The following is a 22,201-nucleotide window of genomic DNA, read 5'->3' on the forward strand; positions in this document are numbered from 1 at the left end:
TCAGTGTCTTAAATATGATTTAGCCAAGAAAAAAGTTTTTATTTTGGACCCTACAAAAATACCAAACTCACCTAAAGCATCTAACTCTGTTAAATGGTTCACTAAGGTATCAGAGCTCTGCACCTAATATTACTTCGATACTTCATAGGGTATGGTGACCCACCCTCGGGAGTGGATCATTCCTTTTTTCAAGAATTTGGGAAATAATCAAGCACTCTTTGACCTTGAAAAGAGATCCACATCCCACGTCCTTTAAGAAGAGTTGCAAACCCATTGGGTTTATAAGAAAATTCGCTCTCCACGCTGTAAAGCATTGCTCATTTAAATACTATTAAAGGGACGCAGTGTTTAAATAACACCTTACCACTTACGTGGGAAACTAAAAATAAACAAAAATATTGACCTCATCGTGAGGGCAAATGACTTCACCATGATCGCCATGTCCCTGTGCCACTCATGACACCTAATTAATTGCATGAAGAGTGTATTCTGTCACCTGGGTGCCCTCACTTTAGCAGCTCACTCCCTGCTTGTCTATGAGAATGCCACCCAAATGGCTGCCCATCACCTTTTTTTCACTAGATTTTCAGTAGATTATCTTCCCCAGGTCTCCAGTCTTTTATTATACATCTTTATATAAAAGTTTCACTTACACAACACAAAAGAAAAAACGATTCAGAACTGCTGCTAATGGTAGCGCAGGGTGATTTCATATGGTGATCTCTGACTGGCAGATGCACGAATCCACAAAAAAGATATCCAACAAGTAACTTCTACAGTCCTAACGCGCTACTCTAGCGCCTAGCGCACCACATTCTGTCCACCTAACACTGCATCTAGTCCGAGTTCTTTCAGATCTGCCTCACACTCTAAAACAGCATTCGGGAGGCATACAAGTGCGCTATAGACTGTTAACACCGTCGCACTCCGCTGCAGTGGCGTAGCGTGGGTTGTCAGCACCCGGGGCAAGGCAAGTAATGTGCGCCCCCTAACCCGGGGCAGGGCAAGTAATGTGCGCCCCCTAACCCGTGGATTTTAGCACTCGAGTCTCTTCCAAGATGTTGCGCCCGGTGCGGCCGGCCCCCCTGCACCCCCCACGCTACGCCACTGCTCCGCTGTCAGGCAAGAGCCACAACATGCATCGCCATCTTGCTGGAATGGAAAAAAAGATAGGGACAAACCTAGGGTCGTGGCCGTGGCGGTGACCGGGGCGCCCGAGAGACTGAGGTAAATGGCAGAACAAAAAAACACAAGAAAAGAAAAAACATGCAAAAAAAACAGTGCAGAAAATCTGAAACTCAGCCTAGGTGGAAAACAAGCACCAAACAAAAGGACTGTCACATCAGAAACACAGTTAATAACAGGCTGAAAATCACCTGAAAAGCCCTGACCTCTGGGACACACCGATCTTGCCTGCATGCCACAGAAAACTGTTTGCAGATGTGCTTATTGCAGTTGGTGACTACAAATGGTTTGTTTGTTTGGGTTTTTTTCATTTTTTTTTTCTAAGAAGAAATGTAAGCCCAGGCACGTTCACCTCCTGAAGTCATGTGGCGCCTTTGAACTGCCGCATACGAATTGTTTACTGTCTTAAATTTCATATTTCTGAGAAGAAAGTATAAAAAAGACAACCGTGTAGTCTGCGATTCAAGTCAATCCAAGAAGAAGGGCGGCAAAAGAAAAATAAATCTCGCAATCCTGAATTATTATTATTTTCTGGCCTGAAACATCGGCCCTATTGTGAGGTTTACAGGTGCACTTAAATTCAAAAGAATTGACTCCATTACCAAAAGTACTGTCAATAAAAATGCTTGAGATAAAAATACCAGGTTCCCTCGGGGTATGATTCTGCCGGGAGCCGAGCTGCCTGCCTTGTAACTTAAGATGCAGGGAAGTCTTGTAAGCATTTAAGAGCCGCAGGGGGAGGTAAGCAAACCGCTGCCTTTAGAGTTAACAATCAGTTTCGTTACTTAGTCACCTGGGGTATTTTAGCTGAAATCACCACACGGCAATCGCTTATGCTTTTGTTAACTCTTCAATCTAGCCACGCAGGTCTGCAGTTTATGGAACCGAACGGCCATAGTATTTACATTTCGACCCAAAAATCAAACACAATCTGTTCCACATAGTAACAGTAACATGATGCAGATTTCATGACAACTCAATATATGTAGAATATCTGCACAGGGTAGCAATTATTGACGGTAGAGAGATGGTAAGAGAAACGCTACCATTGCAATAAACCGGAAAACAACACAGGAAAGAATTGCGTTGTATTTCTTATGTTATCCAGTTGTCGCTGCAAGAACCAGTTCCGTTCGAGTTGTGATAGGAGGTTTATCAAAACCTGGGTGGCCTTGCCAGGATGTGACTCAGCTTGCTCTCTGGAGGTGGATCTCATCCAACTCTCTGAAGGTCTGCCCAGACTTCGTTTCAATAGTCCTGGCACACAAACCTCTTAAAACTCAAGGATAAAATAACACTTGAAGAATGCAGGACTAGGAAAAGGTAGCACAGGGAAAACAAGCAATCAGTATCTGTTAAACTGTTATTAAATGATCATTTTATATGAAATGGGTGACTGTCTTGCAAGAAGCCTGCTTGTCTTACCCCAGTAAACAACAACAACCATTACTTTGATCGGTTCCTGGCCAACATTACTATATTTCCCATTTGAGTTCATTTGGGTATGTTTTACAGATCAGTGATGAAGAAATGAAATGGGATCCCAACATGCAGGTGTGATCAAGGAAATTGACAATGGTGGCTGAAGTAAACAGAGTGACAGACCTGTGACATTCCAAGAAATTGACTCCACCATAGACGACATTTATTCCTTTTAATTTGACAACTCCACTAACAAAAATCTAATTCTACTGTGCATGCATGAAGAAATTCTCAATAACAAATTCTCAATAAAGAATAAGTTAATTCTCACATGACTGTAAAATGCTACTTTTTGGACACTATGCCGAGTAATATACTTAACAAAATACTCACTGCTGATATTCATTTTTTTCCTTAAAAAATATTGTAGATGTTTTCAATGACCTCTTCTTCAGCGTGTCTGTTAAATCTTCTTCAAAACATTTATTTAAATTGTTGACATTGTTTGACATCTATTATTTTGGAAATCATGAATATAGTTTCTTAGAAAGCACCTTCCCTCAAGCATCGAAATCAAGGTTGGTTGGCATCCTTTAACAGAAACCTTCCTTATACACCTATACTAAATCCAATGATTGAGCAGCTACCCCGTGCCTTTATTTGCTACACTTGCAGAAAAACGTTGCAGATGGTCACATTCAGGAACCTCGTGAAAACTATGGTTTTCTGCTTCCAGTCCACTGGGTCTCACATCCTTATCTTGTGAAGGAGATTGTTCCCCTAAATGATTGGTATACAATCTTTACAACTGTGGATGCTGGAAAGCATTTTAAGCTGGTCCTTTTCAATCTGCTGTCTGTGTTCGACACAGTGGATCGTACATTACAAGTAAATTAATTGGAAAATGCCATAGGGGGAGCTCTCAGGGTCAGCATTGCAGTTCTTTAAGGCGTTCTGGAAGGCAGAGCCCAATGTGTTACCAAGGTTCTTTCTCAGCTTCATAAAGTTGTGTGAGGTGTTCCATAAGGGACTCCTTTAAATCATCACCTATTCAAGAAAAGTAAAATCCCCCACTTAAATACTCTAGAGGATTTGGCCCCAACCACAGTCTGTTTTCAGATTGTTTGAGTTGGATCTACAGCAGCCATTGGTGTGGTTTATCTCATGCTTTTGAGTATATATTTGTCTGCATATGTGCAGTAATGGTTATAATTGCTTGGTGTTTGCATAGCCTGAAGCCTTAACCAATTTGGGTATGGCATATTGGAGGACTGGTATCTGTATTGTCTGGCTTGAAATAGGTCTTTGAGGTAATTAATACACAAGCTGTGTGTTGTTGTGGGTTCAGTGAGTTATGCATTCTTGTCAAGTAGTTAATTCTTTTATGAAAAGCAGAGTGCTGCTGTGAGCTCAGTGAGGTCCAACTATAAGGTACCTTCAAGCTGTGCTCTTTGTAGAAAAATATCCTTTCATCTCCCAAGAACTAATGGAATGATTGTGGGAGCCCCTATTTACACCAAGCTGTATTATAGCAACAACCTTTTCAGCTGTTGGCCTAATAACAGATGGCAGGTCCTTCAAACTATCACTGCTAGAATAACTAACAGGGAACTATTTCATTGCATAACAGAAGGGTGACAAGAACTTCCCTGGCTCCTAGTACAGGTGTGTTAGGCTTAAATTTTCCTACCTTTTCCATAGGCTACATGGTAAAGCCCCGAGTATTTTTGTAAACACAACTGAATGAACCTAGAAGGGCCATACAATGGCCAATGAAACATTCCTGACCACTTCCATATTTAGATTTTGGGAGCTTCTGGGTAGAACTCCCTCCACTGCGGATGTAGAATGCTTTCAGATATATGCCCTCTAATAGATGTGGTTGTACTTTCCACCCAGTGGTGCTCCCGTACTCTGTGTAGAGATAGTTGGACTGTGATCATTTTGGGATACAATTTTTTCACTTCAATTCACATATGTTTTGAACTGTTTCTGTTTGTTTTTACCAGTTTCCTTTTTCAATTTGAAGTCATGGTGGACTTCCTCGTCAATCATGGCATAAATTGCCATTACATGTTGTCATGTATTTATATATGTGGGAATTTGTTTATCCTGATCCGCATGGCTCATTCAAGATCTGTAACCTGATTATCAGTTATTGCCACAGTCTGTAGCCTCTCCTCAGCTCATCCACTATTAGTGTAACCCTAAAGTATAAACCCTTACGTCTTCTTAAATCAATATTGAGTTCTTTGGGATTTCCTCCAAAAATAACAATTTCTTTGTTTTCCACTTAACTCTTTTTTTCTGATCTAACCTTCTACTATAAACCCAGTTGGTTCTTACAACTCCTGTTTCCTATGAAAGTATCCATCAATCGGTGAGTGGAAGAGTGTGAATGGAAACAATTAAATAGCTCCGTACACATACCCAGCACTTTCTTTTTAGTCCTGGCTAGTTGCATGGCATAAGTCTTTGTGGCAAAGTACCAGAAAGTTACTAAGACATCAGCACCGGGCCTTGACTTGTCTAGGGTATGTCCATAAACCTTGCGTTAGTTTGTTCTAATGAGGAACATGCACTTGCTTCCCTGACAACTAAAAACAGCACAGATCATCTTCCATTGCCATTTTATCACATCAAATCAAATCTGGGTTTATAAAGCACAACTACTCACCCATAACGGTCTCAAGGCGCTAAGGGAGTTTGTCCTCTGAGTTTCAGTTGAAGAGCCAGGTTTTATGGTCCTTCCTGAATTGGGGTACCGATGGTGACTGCCTCAGGGGCAGGGTGTTCCAGCTCTTGTGCCCCGAGGTAGGCAAGAATCTCCCACCAGCCAAGTTCTTTTGTATGCATGGTACGGGGGCTAGTGCTTGTTGAGTGGAGCGGAGAGGTCTAGTCGGGGAGTAGAAGGTGATGCGGTGGTTGAGGTAGGCAGATCCTAGGTCGTGGAGGGCCTTGTAAGCGTGGACAAGGAGATTGAAGCTAATTCTCTTCTCGATAGGGAGCCAGTTAAGGTCTCTTAGGTGATTGGAGATATGTTTGCGGCAGGGAATTTGCCATTTTAATGGTGAAAAAGCCCAACATCCATAAGCTAGCCAGGCCAGAAAGTAATGGGAGGCACATATAAAAGCGCATGTGCCATTGAGCTTTGAGGATTTGGGTGACTGTGTGTGGCATATTTGAGGGATACGCTCCCAGTCAGTAGGTTCCTTTTCACAGGGGTTCTCTTACTCCTACTCTGGAAATATGTCACGTAGTGATGATGTCAGATTATCTGATTTTGTTGTTCTGCATATTTAAGTTTATACATGGGTATGATTTAAAGCTGTGCTCCATATGTATGACATACGAAGTACTACGTTTGCAGCTAACTGCTGTTTTAATGTTATGTGTGTTGTGATTGATAACAATAAATACATTTTCATTTTTCTGAGAATAGGGAGAATTTTTTCGGACACCTTTACTCGTGGCTTTGTTTACACTGCTAGGAGTAGCACGTATATAAAATACTAGACAGCACTAGTAAATGATGCCTGACCTGGTTATTTCTTTATGTAGTTCACTTTGGCGTGAACCAATTACATCACATTTTCTTGAGTAAAGTAATGTATTCAGTCTTTGCCTTGTATCCAAAGCAAGAGTTTCTTCTTCAAAGGTATTCTCTTTTTTCTATCAAAATATATTTTTGCCAAATGGCTCCTGATTTGCTATTTTTGGTGTCTTATAATCCATCTGCAATGTGGCTATGTGCCCATGAGTCCAGAGGGCATTCTCTTCTTTCTGGAGTGATGCCGGGTTACAAAATGCCCCAATCCATCACTAAGGTATCCATCATCTAGACCATAGAGATATTGATATTGGTAAAACCTAGATTTTCTAAGAAAAGGCTGTTAAATTGGAGCCTCAGGATTGTATGCCAACAGCACATTTCTTTCACTACACTTGTTTCAACACCTGTGGGCAATGTATTTTTCCAGAGCGCATCACAAGATGTTAAAACTCTCTGCCTTGAATTGTGTGTTACAATTGTCTGGAAAAATCTTCTTTGTGATCTGAAAATTCAGTAGAATTGGGGATGGAGCATGTAATCACTTAAGCCTGGGTAAAACATGAGTGGGACTAAAATTAATTCAGCAAGTACATCTTCATTACTGCAGTTCAGTTCCTGTGACATACTTGATCCAACTCAGATCTGCAATCTAGGATCTTCTATGTTCAACTCATAGCCTTTCTTCTGGCTTCTGCATTCAACCTCTTGCTCTATAACGTTACCATCCTGCCTTGCCAAGATGCATCCTTTTCCGTATGCCGCTGTATCTAGACTAACGCTGATGGCCGACTCGCATTTTTTTTATCGCATCCCAACTCTTGACCCCTGGTCAGTGTGGCTTCTAGCTCGCACTGCTCTGGGATCTGTGTGCATACATTTATTGCTAACTTGTTTAAACAACAAGTTTTTAATAAAACTAAAAATATGAATGAAAGCAGAGATGTGCATGTTGTCATTTAATTGCACATTTCAAACGTACCCGAGAGACAAAAATATACTTTATGCAGAACACTAATCACGCGCTCGATTCGGAAACAGAAGGCTTTTGCAAACGTTCTTCATCTTTCAGACGGGGGTCCCATGCGAGCGTCTGAATTCTATCTGACATCTTAAAATATATGCACAGAAAACTGTGCTCAGCAAAACATCCACAGATTGGTGAACAGTATAATACATTGATAACGACTTTTGAAGACGTTCATAACATATTAACCAATGCCAAGGGTGGACTGAGTTCCTGTTGGTGATATGACATGTTTGAGTGAATCAACTGACTGAAATCCCAGCAGAATGGTAGGAGCATTAATCAAGTGTTTGCTTTGCTTTTCAGTTTCGTTTTTAATTTTTCTCTGTTGGCTTGTTACTTTTTCGCATGGAATTTAAATTGCTACATTTGTTTCACGCGTTTTTTTCTCGCAAATATGTTTTGAGAAACAGAACCTTTCCATGTTTTATCAAATGTTAGAGGTTGGAGCAGTCATTAAGATTGCCGTTTGAAACATAACACGTACATTTTCTGTCACAATTATTATTATTTTTTTACTAATTATGATGGTGATCTCTAGCACATCTGGAACTGGTGATGCCATTGACTCGTACATCTGTCATCAACTGTTGTATAAAACACTACATCTGGATATTATTTTGTATAACAGTGGGTTTCTCAAATTATCCTTGACAATCACCTGTCATATTTGTACTTAAAACTTCTTCCCTATGCACTACATTACAGAACAGGACATTATGCATCCTGACAGCAGGTTAACATTCAGTTATGGCTTCTAGACGTTTGGGCATATTTATATGTAATGATGACCCTATTTAATAATTATACCCAGTGTAGGCTCTCCATATAAGAATAATCTGTAGATTGCATAGAAAAGTATTCTAGAGCCTACAGCCAACCACAATGAAAGAAATCCTGAGGTTTGCAGCCAAGATTACTTAATTTTTTCATGAGAAAAACTTAAAAAACAAAAGCCTTGGTGCGGAATTTGGAGACAAAAAAACTTTGTAGGAAAATAAACAGGGAAATGTTAAGAGTTGGGGTGTCATTAAGACACACAATTAGGCTGAATAACAATTAACATCTGTTATTCAGCACCAAGATACCTCAACGAATGAACGTGCACTTCATACACAGATTAGGATATATTATGTTAACTAAGGAAACAGTGATGAATAGATGAGTAAAAGGTCAAAAGCTTTAGGGTCAGGGTGAACGATAACAATAGCATAAGGGTTACGTTTGGTGTGGAGGTTATAGTAAGGGATAGGATAAGGCAATGGAATTAAAAAAGGAGTATGTAACAATTAAGTATAATGTTGAAGGTAAAGTGAATATAGATGAATAAAGGTCTGGAATTAGGGTGAGTGTGAGCAATCAGTTTAGCACATTTTCTACATTAAGGATCACATGTAGGATAAAGGTTAAGGGAAAGGTAAGGAAGAGGAGACACATTAAAAAGGAAAAACAAGCACTGGCATAGGCAATAGGAATCGCTATTGGTACACATTGGCTTTCCCAATGGTTTTAGCGAGGCTGCACTGCACTAGAGGTGCAGTGCAGCCTGCTTAAGAAGAGGAAAAAAATCCTATGACATGGCTAGTCACATTATTTTGTAGGCATGCACACCAAGGATGCCTGTGCCTACAAAATAATGTGAGCGCTTGCTTTTTCTTTTAGCTTACCAATTTTAGTTGGATCGGTTAAAAAAAAAATGTGTGGCGTGAATCGAGGGTGAGGAAGGCAACATGGAAACAGGGTTATGATCACAGAGGGCGGGGTGGGGGAGCAACACAAGGACAAAGGGGAACCAACATGGGTTGGAGCAAATTACATTGGGAGGGTCAGGTGAAAGAGATGCAACAAGGGTGTAGGGGGGAAGCAAATGGAAAGGCAGGAACGTGGAGAGGGGAAGTAAATAGATGTGAGAGCACAACGTGGAGCTGGTGGGGAGAAGCAAATGAGGAATGTTGCATCACATATGGAGTCAAGGAGAAGCACACAGGCAGAGAAAGAGAAACATGAGCATTGTGAAAAGGTAAAGTTCATGAGGGAGACAGCTGGAAAACACATGCACTCTTGTGAAATACTTAAATAACAAGAAAAGGTAGTGCCTCAAAAGAGTGCAGTGGAAGGACACAAGTAATGCGCCCATCCTTCAGGTAAGAGACAAACGCACAAAGAGGCTGTAAAGCCCATACAAGCGAATGATTAAGTCGCTTGAAGCCAACCAGTTGTAAACAAAGGGCAGGCCCTTAGCCCACTATAAGCTTACAATGAATCGTGCTGTCTAGTAGGCGAGATCTAAAAAAGCCGAAAAGGTCAGAGATTACTGTATAAACACTACCTCGCACACAGTGCAAAACCTTGGCATTCACAAGGATGCAGATCTCAATTACCACTCATGTGAATAAGCTTTCGGCTAATTTGCCTGAATGCTGCTTCTTCATAAAATCTTGCCATTCTTTCCTTCTCACTTCAATCCTTTAATAATCCAATCCTCTATTTAGAGTAGCTTGGATTATTGCAATTCTTTTTAAGTTGAGCATGCAACCTTTTTGACCTGTTGTAAGTATTATGGGTTTTTAACCATGCCCACCTCACACCATCACTTTCTCACGTTTTTCCACTTGCTTGTCAATAATCTCTTTATGTCAATGGTAATTGCTTTATGTTTGTCCTGTCTTGGGGCATTGTGGTTACCACCTCAAGACTGACCCTGTTGCATGGATAATTGTACAATTACTGATACACTTCAGTGTCTGCAAACTATTTTTTTTCTTTTGTCTCTCCCCTTCGTGCTCCATTACAGCCATGGTCCTCACAGCACCAACAGCACAAACTCCATTGTGGTATTGGAGCACTAGTCACATTGTTCACACTGTTACCTAATCAGAGTCATTTATTTTGCCTCTCCCCTTCATGCTCCATATCTTTTCTTAAAAACATTTATAGTTGATAAATCCTTTACTATAAAACACAGAAATCCGCATCGGGGCTCTCCCAGCACAGTGGGAGAACTGATACTACAATATTCACTGCGCTTGGGAAAAGTCACACCCATGATGCTTTGCAAGCATTCTTTTCCAAACCAATTTTGCCCATGATTCAGTCTGTGGTCTTCCTAGGGCAATTGGACCACCACCAAAACATTCAGCATGACGTACTCTTTTAGTTTAAGTGATCTGCGGGTCCCCACATCACGTTAGTGGGGATCCCTAAATAATAACCCCTCCCACCATTTAGTCCCTTTTTAAGCTCTCCTATGGCTGGAACTTATGTTTTACAGCTTGGAGTAGGTTGTGTTCTAAGGGCTTTAGTATTAGAGTAGGCCTGATAGGTCTGAAAAATGTGTAAGGCATTATGCTCTCTAAGGGCTAAATATATGGTTGGGCTATATTACGTTGTGCCATTCTATTTTCATGTGGTTATGCCCTTTAAGGGCTAATTATATGATTGCATAACCATGTTTCTTAAAAAAATGATATTTTTATTGTGGTGTCTTCTAGGGGCTGTTTTCAGCATTACAGTGAACATACTACAATATGTGCTGTACTTGGTCATCCCATAATGCTTTGCAGGGCATCCTTTTACACAACGTTTTTGCTCATAACTCAGCCTATGGTGGTCCTAGGACAATGGGGCCACCTTCAAAACTCGCTCCATTCAGTGTCTTTTTAACTTCTCTTGTGTCTAGAGCTGTTGTTTTACAGCTGAGAGTAGTTTCTGTTTTAAGGGTCTTGTTTGAAATATCATTGCAGTAGGCCTGAAAATGTGTAATGCACAACGTTCTCTAGGAGTTAAATATATGGTTACTTTCAGTCATTTTCTTTTCAAGTGGTTATGCCTATTTAGGGGCTAACTATATAGTAACATGACCATGTTTCTTACAAATTTTATTTTCATTACGGAGTCTTCTAGAGGCTGCTCTGTGCAGTACAGTCTAATGCCAAACATTTATTTCTGATAACGTTTTTTGTTGAGTTTTATATGCTAATTGTATATGTTTTATTAATATCTCCTTATTGGAATTATGACCATGATTCAGGCCAACTTCCCATACTTATTACACTATGACTGTTTGAACACTCTTGATATGTTTGGGCGACCCTTCTAGTTTATTTCTCTTATTACTCCTCTATGGCTGTCTTGTTTTGGGAATTGTGTTCGTTAGCCAGCAACTCTGATGGTGGGGAGGTAAAAGCGGTATTCTATTGGAATTAGCATGGCAGATTTAAACTAGGATGCTAAATGGAACATTTTTATTTGTAAGGGTGCAGATAGAGGAAAAAGGTAAATGGAAATACTTTAGTTATATGTCTGGCCACTGGAATTATGTGACAGGAAAAGACCAAACTATGAGGCAGGGTTGACCAATCTATGTGGTAAGAAAACTCCAGTTATGAATTTACAATGCCAATAGCTCTAACTCAAACAAATGCGAGACCGCTTGTATTGCAAATGCTTGTTCTTAGGTGCTTTGGATTACATACCTAGTAATGTCACTAGTCATTATCTGAGGCTCTGAATATCTTGCACTGGCTACCATTGCCTAAAAGGGTGAAGTTTAAATCCTTAGGTATATTGCACACAGCTATATATCAGTCGGGTCATGTGTTCTCTAGAGAAAATTCTCATGCTATATGCCTAACTGCATGATGCGATTGCCAGTTCCAACCTTCTTACCGTTCCTAAATGTGTAATGATCTGGGTTAGCCGTGCTTTTTTGGTTCAAGCAGGAGCGTAAAAGAAGCTCTTGCAGCCTCTGTGATAAAGGAGGGTCCCACAGGCTTCCCATACTGGAGGGGGCCCCTCGGCCCCTACTGATGTGAGTGGCGATCCCTTCAGCATATTTTGCCCCGCACCCTCCCCCCTCAAGTTTTCTTATGCCACAGGGTTCAAGCAGCCCAGTTGTGGAACTCTCTCCTTCCAAATTTGCGATCCATTGATAATTTAATGAATGGCCTTCAGGAAAGCTCTCAAGACCTGGCTGTATACCAATTATGTTCTGATATCTCTTTTTTGGGGAGTAATTCCAGTTTCCATAGGTTTTCACTGTGCCAGGACACTGTAATGGTAACAGTGCGCTTTACAAGTATAAAGAACAATATTCATAATACTAATAATAATAAAGATAGGACCCCCGACATTATTCACCGAGATTAAACATGAAGTGGAAATCACATGGAATCGAAGCCAATCGTTCTTCCTAAAACTAGCCCTCCCTGCGCAAATGCCGCGTCCTCTCCGGAGTATCCCTCCCCTCGGGATAAATACCGTGGCCTGTTGGAAGGCTGCAGAGCCTGCAGCTTGTAACTCGCCGTTCTGTAAACAAACTGTTAAGTAGGAACAATAGACACTACAGTCAACGGCCTATAACCCCTCTGTACAAATATATTTATAGCATATTCCACAGTCTATAACCTCTCTGTGTAAATGTATTTATTGCCGGTCCACCGCCCGGAGCCGCTGTGTGTAAATGTATTTATTGACGCGTTTACCAGACTTCTAATCACCTGCAGTCACTTTAAAAGGGCGACTGCGAAATAAGCATGCGAACTCTCTAGGCCATGATGCACCGAAGCAACCAAACATGACAGTCACTTTTACTGTCTGTGGGAGGGGCGGTGCGGGATTAGGCAACATTACAAATACATTATTGAATGCTTATTATCATAAATCCTGATCAAATGAATCAGCACTAGTGAGGCTGTCCTGAAAAAATATATTAACATTATTTCGACTTTCGGCCTTTCTTGACCGTCCACCTACCACTCTTAGTTATGCAGTGATTTCACAATCTTGCCAAGTTTTTCCCGTCACGAATTACTCCAGTGGGGAAACGTTTTGTAACGCAGCACAAGGAAGAAGGTGTTGTAAAACCGACCCCACTAGTTATCCCCTCATTGTGACAAATATATGTGGACTAGAGCAGAGTTTCAAGGTAAAAATTCAGCTTTGCTGCTGTTAGTTTTATTGGGTATCTGGAGGTTACAGATCTTTTCGCTGTTTGTTGCCAGCAAGTGTGAGGGCGGTCAAAAAGCGGATTCAATACCCCAAACCCCAAACTTCCCATAGTGTGGTGCTTTTCTCCACCACACTGCTTCCATTCAAAGATCCTCTGCTTGCTATATCCCATATCCTCATTAATGGCTGTTGGTTTACTCAACTGCTGCTCTTTTGCAAATGATTAATACTGTTCTCTGCCTATCTGTGTCACCTTTCCCATATTTAAGGCCCCGTTGAAGGATGTGCAGTAATTACAGCCAATGGTAAAGTGGTGTGTTATGTGTGGTATGTTATGTTAGCAGAGATTTGTGAAGCACTGTATTGCCATTAGTATGGCCTCGCCCAGCTTTCGGTTCCGGTCTCAAGAATTCCATTACAGACCAAGGTGTGTTTCCTCTTGCCTAGGATTATCAGGAATGCAGCAGTTATTGACATATGGTATGTACTTGGAAGCCTGAAGCTGGAAATCTTTGCCTGTCTGGGTACTTGTCACTAAAAGAGTGGATTGCAAATTTTCTAGCTTGAAATATGTGTTTGAGGGAACTTAAACTATGGTATCTTACTAGGGAACACAGAATCCCCTTTGATCACTCTAGGTATGGGATATAGACTGGGTACCAGCTTACAGTCCTACATATTGTCTTGGGCAGCAATAATATTTTATAAAAAGAGGACTGCTCTTGTGGGCTCGTGAGATATAACTTATAGCTTAGAGCTGTATTGGATGTGTGGGAGTTTTTCTAATAAATTCTGTTGAAAGTTGTGATTGTTTATTATTGTGGTTGGTATAGCTGTGCGTTCGGTAAATAGTGGCAAGTTTTCCCAGGTCCATTTGAGACTGGCTCTGCCAGTCCTCTTTTGTTTTTTTATTTAGATTCGGGGAATTTTAGTCCTGGTTTCGAATACGAGATCACAAGTCCCAGAATACAAAGAAAAAACCTGGACTTTAACATCTAGTCATACATGAACATTAGAAACTTGGCATGGCTTGAAATATCTGAACTTGTGTTCATGTGTGCTCGGTGTTCTGTATGTGTGTTGTTGGGTTCTGACTGTATTCTAATAGGAACAAACTACTGTGTGCATATCAGCATGGCACTCCACATCCAAGTGTGGTTCCAGGATGAGCACACAGCTGTTAACATCACAAAATGGGAAACTACCACCATGTGGTATAAATATACTTACTGTACAGTGGTAATTCTAACACTGGTGGTATATGAATTAATTCCAACGCTTATAGCATAAATACAGGTAATCTCGACTAGAACAAGAAAACTGCATCTATTGGCTTTGCCAATGCTGGGGAAATGAAGCCAAAGCATTGCTTTCGATATAGAATGCTTGGACTAAATAAATAACTGAATATGGCAAATACTGTGATGAATGGGTGTACTTTTCAGATGTATAACATTCCCTTGTGCTTTCCAGTGAGAGCACTTCCTTCAAGGCAGAGTGATACACCAAACAGCCAATACCACAAGGTGAGAGATAAATACTCCTGTCTGCGAAGAGAAAGCCCATACAAACTCTTAAAAAGGCAAAAAGCTCAAAACAAGAACTACCGGCTACTTCCCGAAGTGAAGGCAAAGTGTGATTACCAAACGCTAAGGCAAAACAGTAACGGAAGAGTGGTCTCTTTTTCTGGGTCTCAGTCACTGTGCCCACGTAATGCAACATTACATTCGTAACCGTGCACTAAATACTGATCAAATGCAGCATTAGGGACAGGAGCCTGTACTTTGCGACATAAAAGTGTGCGCCATATTCTCACAACATAGCGCCATTTCAACAACCAGGAAGGAACATTGGAACTGTAGAGGCCTGGGGAAGAACCTTACGCGAGTACTTCCGTCGACCAACACACTGACACATAAAGAAGAATAAACTCAAAGCGTCGCCAGAATGGGCAGCGAACCTTGACTAAACACGGTGAAAAGGGGAGCCTGTATTTTTCTTTATATTTGGAGTATTTTTGTATTATTGAAGATATTGATAAAGTATCGACATAAGAATTGGTCGTTTCTCGGTCATTCCCTACAGCAACTGTTATCCGTTTTTTTTCGGTTTTGTTTTTAAGCGACCTCCAGATGTGCGGTGACAAAAGTAAAAAGTATAAAACAACCAAGCCTCTGTAGCGGGAAGCTACGCTGCTGTGGGCATGGACATCTCCTGGTTGTAAAGGATCCCGCCAATCTGTTTCCTTTCTGCCCGGGCAGGGGGCCTGGATCACCGGTCTAGATGCGCCCTCTAGACCGGTGCTCCAGTCCGCTCCCTCCTTTGCGGGTCACATCTGCCCTTCTTCATCTCGTCTCCAGAAAGTGGTGTAAAAGGTCGTCACTCAGATGAAGCTTTCATTACTGAGCTCCGCTTTCTCCACTTCTGGGCATGCGAGGCTCCACGCCCCAACAGGTTCATCGATGGCACGGAGCCCACCAGACACCCCTGCATCAAGCCTTTTATCTGCCCAGACTAAACTCTGGTTCTAATTTATGCCTTCAATGGGCCAGCATACAAAGTACAAGCCCTGGATTGTTTACTGAAATAAGTTAAACATATAATACACAAAGCGCTGTCGCAGACTCTCGGGCGGTGTCTCGTGAGAACAGAGGCTTCACAGCAGAAGAGCAAATAGTTCTGCAAGCGGAGCTCTTATTTCCTGATCAGAGGGGATTATCTGATGGCATTACTCGTTCAGTTCACTTCCCATTGTCAGGTTAATAGTTTCAGCAGTAAAAACATTGAGCACAGAACTTCTTCCTGGTTTCATCACCATTGGTAACAATCGCAAAGAACATGAATGATTGCAAACTGGACTATCTTCATGAATGTCCACTTGACCACCGTTCCCCTTCTTATTATGAACTCTCTTCTGCACATCCCTCCTGCTGTGGTTTCTTTTCCACCTCGTCCCGATTACCAAAGGCTAACGCTCACCATCACCCCCCCGTACAACGCTCGCTCTTACCATAGCCTTACCCTCTTGTGAAGAGTTCTCCCACTCCCCTGTCTTATAACATGCTCTCTGTTGTCACACTCAATTCAGTTATAAGCCTCCACAGCCACCTGTGAGTAAATGTCTTCACTGCCACTTCTCAGGCGCCACTTGCCACCTCTTTGAATGGCGGCCTCTATTAAATTACTTGTATCCCCCTGTCCTTCCTGGTAACTCTTTCTTGTGCTTCAAGAACACTTTCCAATCATTGCTTCTAGGAAGAGCGCCATTTGTATCTCATAACAGTCCCCTCTGACCAGCTTCAGTGCCAAATGATGACAGGTACACGTCCTAGGCCTGAACACTGACACTCTCACTCTTTACCAGCTGGTCCAGCTCATTGAAAAGCATGTCACTCGGGTGCACAACGGGGTCCACCGCTGCCTCAAGTGATACAGACCACTTCCCATCTTCTTGAAGAACCCGCCAAGGCTCATGGTGTGGTGCCACTAGCACAGCAGGAGTGACAGAGGCGCTCACCCAAGCAAACAATGCCCCCATGCCCACGGGTACAACAACTATGAAAGGGTGCCCTCCCTCCTCTGGCGCTCAGTGCCACTCCCGCCGCTGCACTACTGATAGCTGTAATCCAGAGGTAGTACAGGCCTAGCAGCAGGGGGTCATTCTTTAATGAGCCATTAGCACATCTTTCTAGAAAAGGATACCTTTAATTGAACAGTCAGCACAATTCCGAGCTATTAATGGGACTGCCCCATCATTTCTCAACCCGGATGTTATTCTCTGATGGGGCAAGAGCAGCACTTCCCATAGGAGCTTCCATACATGGAAAGGGACAATGCCAGCTGTTGTGTGTTTAACTGGACGATGCCAGCTGATACACTTTTAATTGTGCAACACTTTCAGCCGGGTTGCTTTGCCTTTAAAGGTACAAGATATGTGTTGTCTTATTCTCTGTAAGCGATCTCATTGCTGGCGGATTCATGGCCTGCCTTTGGAAATCACATAGATTTCCCAAGTCAATATTTTGAAAAGAAAGTGGCACACGAAACTGGAGAACGTCCTTAATAAAATGCAGCAACGGCGTCAAGCTTCAAGAGCTCAGAGTCCCGGGCACCAAGAAAATGTTGTTGTTTTTTTCACTGCACATTCTCCTCCGTCCATTTTTATGGGTCTGAAGTTTCTGTCGAACTGACTGCACTTATTTTAATCCTCTGCCACATCGAAATAGGGTTTTTAAACGAGCAATAATCCAGCCCGGTAGGTAGATCACTTTTGGTATAGTTCACCAGATTCCTAGCTAGGTCCCTGACTTCAGACACAAAGAGAAATCCGCGTCCAAAATGCTGGCTAGAATGACCGTCGGACTTCGAGATTTTTCCTATCCTTTTATTTGAGAAAAACACTTCCAAGCCTATTTACAAGGTGAATTAGTTTAAGAGGGAGAGACGAGTGTGAGCAAGAGACGGCTGCCAGTGCATCACCACTGCTTAGAAGTGCCGGTTCTGAATCAATAGATGTATTAAACCCTTTCAGTCCAAAAAAAGCAAAAAAATAGCCTCGCTGAGAAGTGTTGGTACCGTGCCAATAAACTTATAGAAGCTCTTCTTAGAAGTGTGTAGCATCCCACAAAAGACACAGCAGCTCTGTTGAGGAGTGCTAGTCCTCTCTTTTAAAGACATAGATGCACCATAAGTGCCCCATAAGAAGTGCAGCCTCCCCGCTGAGAAGAGTTTCATTAAAAGTGATATGTCATTAGATGAAAGAGGCCATGTTGCGTTGCACCTCTGTTAACAGTATCGTTAAAAGTAGACCACTCAGAAGCGCTAATACCGTTATATTAAAAATAAAGTATATGCTAATAATATTGTACCATTAAAAGCAAAGCAACCCGGCTGAAAGTACAGTACAATTAAAAGTGTATCAGCTGGCACCGTCCAGATAAACACACAACAGCTGGCATTGTCCCTTTCCATGTACGGAAGCTCCTGTGGAAGTGCTGCTCTTGTCCCATCAGAAAATAACATCCGGGTTGAGAAATGATGGGACAGTCCTAATAATAGCAAGAAAGCTGCTGGTAAGTGTTGGTGCTGTTCAATTCAATGTATCCTCTACTGCAAAAAGGTGCTGATGACTCAGTAAAAAATGACCCCCTGCTGTGAAGTGACGATATAGGTCAACTAAGAGCACTGTTGCCTCACTAAGAAGTGCTGGCACTCTGACTTCATCTTCCCTCCAGAAACATTATGGTACAATCTGAGTCGAGCTCTAGCAGCCCTGTTGAGAAGTGCTTATCCTTTCCCACCATCAGCACAGAAGACTTGCTCACAAAGTGCATCATCCCGTCTGATAAGCAACGGTACTACCCCATTCAACATACAGCAGCTCTGCTGGTAGCCGATGGCACTATTAATCCATTCAAAATACAAAAGCTCTGCTAAAAAGCGTTATTACTGTGCCCTTTGGAAACACGAGGAAACACAGAAGCAAGTAACCTTATTGTATGTGTCCATTTAAAACATTTTCAAAACGTTTGGTAGAAAAGGTTAAGGCCAGAGGACGAAGGAAAGGGAAGTTGCCCTGTAGGTGGGAAGAGATGCGTGGCTGTGTGAATGAGTGCTGAGGAAGGGTGGACTCTAGCAGTAACCATGCTGTTACCTGTTCTTATGGCTGAAGGAGAGGCCACATGAATGAATTGTCGAAACAGGATATGAAGTAAAGCTAAGTAAACTGGGAAAGGAACAGATAGGATAGACAAAAGAACCACTGAGACAGTCGAGGGACTGTGATAGATGGGTGAAATGGTGGGATGATTGCATAATTAGAAAATTGTCTGGGCTTTTTGGCTGGTTGTATGGAACTGTAAGATGGCTGAATGAACAAGAAAGACGGCTGCAAGGACTAGTGTGATGACTGCATTGGCTGGTGGGATGGTTGTTGTAATAAGAGGCATGGTTGCACGAGTGGGTGCAATGGTTGTATGAACTGATTGGACCGTTGTACAGGTTGATGGGGTGTTATGTGATCTGTTACAATTGTTGCTTTAACTGGTGGCATGATTCCATAAATTAGTTGATGATTGTCTGAGTTGATGCAATGAAAATATGGTACGCGGAGATGGTGGTATTAACAAGTGGAACACTTGCATGAACTGGTGGAATTGTTGCATGAAATGGTCAGACTGTTTGGATTAACCGTGAAGTGCAGGGATCCACTGATTACATAGAACTAAAAATGATTGGTTAGATATACAATATGATACGATAATGCATGAGCCAGAAAGAAAAATGCAAACCACAGAGATCAGTGTGAGAATTAATGAATGATTGGGTGTAAATATAAGCATGTGGGGAACAGTTGCAAGGATGGGAGCCAATATGATTCCAGGGAGAAATGAGAGAAGTATGAATTGGAGCGAATTTGACTGATGATGAGAAGTGGTGAAATGGATCACGTCCATTGGGAAGACAGTCAAATCTTATATCATAGATATCAATCAAATGAATTGTGATGGGATCTATGCAGGATGAACATAAGAGTCTATAAGATAAATGGGAACTAACTGGACTGAAGTTAGTCTGTAGACCAAATACGTATAGGCTGAACTGACTTTGGAGTCTGTACAACATATGAGGCCCAATAGAATGAACATGAGCTTGCAGAATGGGAAGCAACTAATGCGATTGATGCAAAGTATATAAGAGGAAAATAAATTACAAATTATGAACTAAATGGAAACCAGAGAGATGGGACAAGAAAGTTGTGTAAGATAAAAAGTAACCAACAGGATAGGTTCAGCAGTGTAAGATGGACAAGAACTCATGGTATTGGCCAGAAAATAAGGAAGGCCAGGAGGCCATACAGGGATGAATTTGGGAACCGAACCGACAGGCAGGAAACCCTGGAAAGGACATCAGAGGGTCTGTAGAATAGATAGAAACTGATGGGATGAATACTGGCATTTGTTAAAAAGAACCCTTTGGGCTAGACGTGAGTACCCATAGGATTGATAAATACTGATGACATGGAAACAGTATAATCAGGGATTCTGTTCTGATAATCTGTGAAATCGACAGAAACCAATGGGAATGTTTTGAAGTCTACAGAGTAGATTGGACATGACGGGGTCGATTTGAATGCTTCTAGGATTGATGAGTACTGATAAGGTCGGCATGGAAGCCTGCAGAATAGAGAGATCTGATTGTTGTGGAACCAGGTAGAATGGATACTGATCAAAAAGTGGCCTACTGACATGAACCAAAAGCCAGCAGCACAAATACGAGACCCGGAGAGGTCGGCTGAGATATCAGTAGGGTGGTCGGGTAAGCTGTTGTGAGTGGGAGACAAGATGTTGGCATGACATGGAAACGTGTAACAAACACAAGGGACAATGCCATGGACGTGGCTAAGGTGATGTCATTGAAATAATATTAGGTGAAGGCCATACAGGGAAGGTGGGGATGGGGGTTGTCAGAAATAGTGGCTTTAGGTACAGGCACGAGTGAGGAAGATATAGAGGTCGATGAGGGGAATGTGGGAGATGATGGGTGGTTAAACGAGTCACAAGGGGAATGAAGGAGCTGATGAGATGTAGAGAGGAGCTGGTGAGGTGTCTATAGTAGGTGGTGGGAATGAAGATACAGTAGTTGGTGGAGGGGATGGAGGATCTAGTGAATATGACGATGAAGCTGATGGGAGGACGCATAAGGCAACGCGACGATGCAAGGAAGATAGATGGATAGATGTGTCTCGGAGACAATGATAAGTGCAGGTGGGCAGGGCAGACCGAGACAGCCAGTTCCAACTAAAAGGGACTAAAGTCCAGGGATGGACATCGTAGTTCGTGCGTCAGACAGACAGTGTCAAGAGCTGATCACGGGAGAGGAGCCAGCTGGTGGTCTGAAATGGGCTGGGTACTGGTTGCCTCTGGGAATCTGCTTACCTTGGCTGGCTTTACTTCCACCGGTGTCTCCAGAACTCAGCAGGATGAACAGTATGCAGAAACCAGAGACGCCAGGAGCCCCCATAGCAGCCGCAGAGCCGTCTCACACCAAAGACCTCTTCTAGTGAGGGTGGCGGTGCTGAGTAATGATCGGGGTGTGAGTGACGAGATCCGTGCCGGGTCCACACGGCTCCTGGAGCTGTCTGAGAGCGCCGGTGCTTTAGAATCGCACGGATGCGGACGGCAGAGGCGACACCGCTCCCGTGCTGCTGTCCCCACGAACTGTGGGCTGGACTGTCTCTCCACTCTCTGGAGATGAGAACCCTCCTGCCGGCTCCCAGTCGCTCCTTCACATCCAGGGCAGGCACCGTTCTGCGGGGAGAAGAAGCAATCGGGCGAGGGAGGTGGTGGTGGAAGGGAGGGAGGAGGGTGCTCCAGGCCTGAGGACCTGCAGAGGGGGAGGAGGAACTCGCATCCACACACCGCCCCTGGATTCCCCTTCTCGGGAGACTTATTTGCTTCTTGCACTCGCTCCTTCTCCCAGGAGCTGCAGACTGCCCTGCTGCTGCGCTCCTCTCCTGGCTCCCCCCATACCCCTGCTGCTCCCCTCTCTGGGTAACCCCCCCACCCCACAGCCTGCCCGCAGGAATTTACAATGGGTCGTCATGGAGACGGCTTCCCTGGGAGCAGGAGGTCAGGCTCAGCCCATGTGCAAATCAATGGATCAATGCAAAGCCCATGCCAGCCATCCCCAGACCCACAGGCATACTCTACAAGCTGCTCCCCCAAAGGGGGAGGGGACTGTAAGGGGGGCTGCTGAGGGGTGAGAGGGGGATGGTGAAAGGAAGAGAGGGAGAGGTAGGTGAAAAGTGGAGGGGACGCGAGAGAAAGGGAGACAGGCAATGAGAGGGGAAAAGAAGACGGAAAGATGGCGAAGGAGGGAGAAATATCGAGGGGGGAAAAGAGGTAAAAGAGGATGTAGGATTGATAAGAGTGAACAATACTGCGAGAGAGAAAACGAAGGCATTGGAGGAAGGAGGGAAAATAGATAGTGGGAGAAAGTGGATGGCGACGAGTTAGAAACTGTGAGAAGTGTGATACAATGAAATAGGAGAGAGTTAGAAGTGGCGA

The 22,201-nt window shown here is 42.9% G+C and overlaps 1 protein-coding gene across 7 annotated transcripts in view; it reads right to left on the reverse strand.

Annotated features, from left to right (window-relative positions):
* Positions 1–21,650, reverse strand: part of SCUBE3 (signal peptide, CUB domain and EGF like domain containing 3) — a 993,478-nt gene extending 971,828 nt beyond the window's left edge. For 3 of the 7 annotated variants that reach the window (XM_069238808.1, XM_069238809.1, XM_069238804.1), the window contains exon 1: positions 21,071–21,443. In XM_069238808.1, the coding sequence (XP_069094909.1) occupies positions 21,071–21,155 (85 nt within the window). In that variant the 5' untranslated portion in view covers positions 21,156–21,443. Of the gene's footprint in view, positions 1–21,070 lie in introns of all 7 variants that reach the window. The other 4 variants (XM_069238811.1, XM_069238810.1, XM_069238806.1 and 1 more) reach the window with 4 other exon arrangements.
* Between the last annotated feature and the right edge of the window lie 551 nt (positions 21,651–22,201).

The sequence above is a fragment of the Pleurodeles waltl genome, chromosome 6 (genome assembly GCF_031143425.1).
Source record: "Pleurodeles waltl isolate 20211129_DDA chromosome 6, aPleWal1.hap1.20221129, whole genome shotgun sequence".
Taxonomy (NCBI): Eukaryota; Metazoa; Chordata; class Amphibia; order Caudata; family Salamandridae; genus Pleurodeles; species Pleurodeles waltl.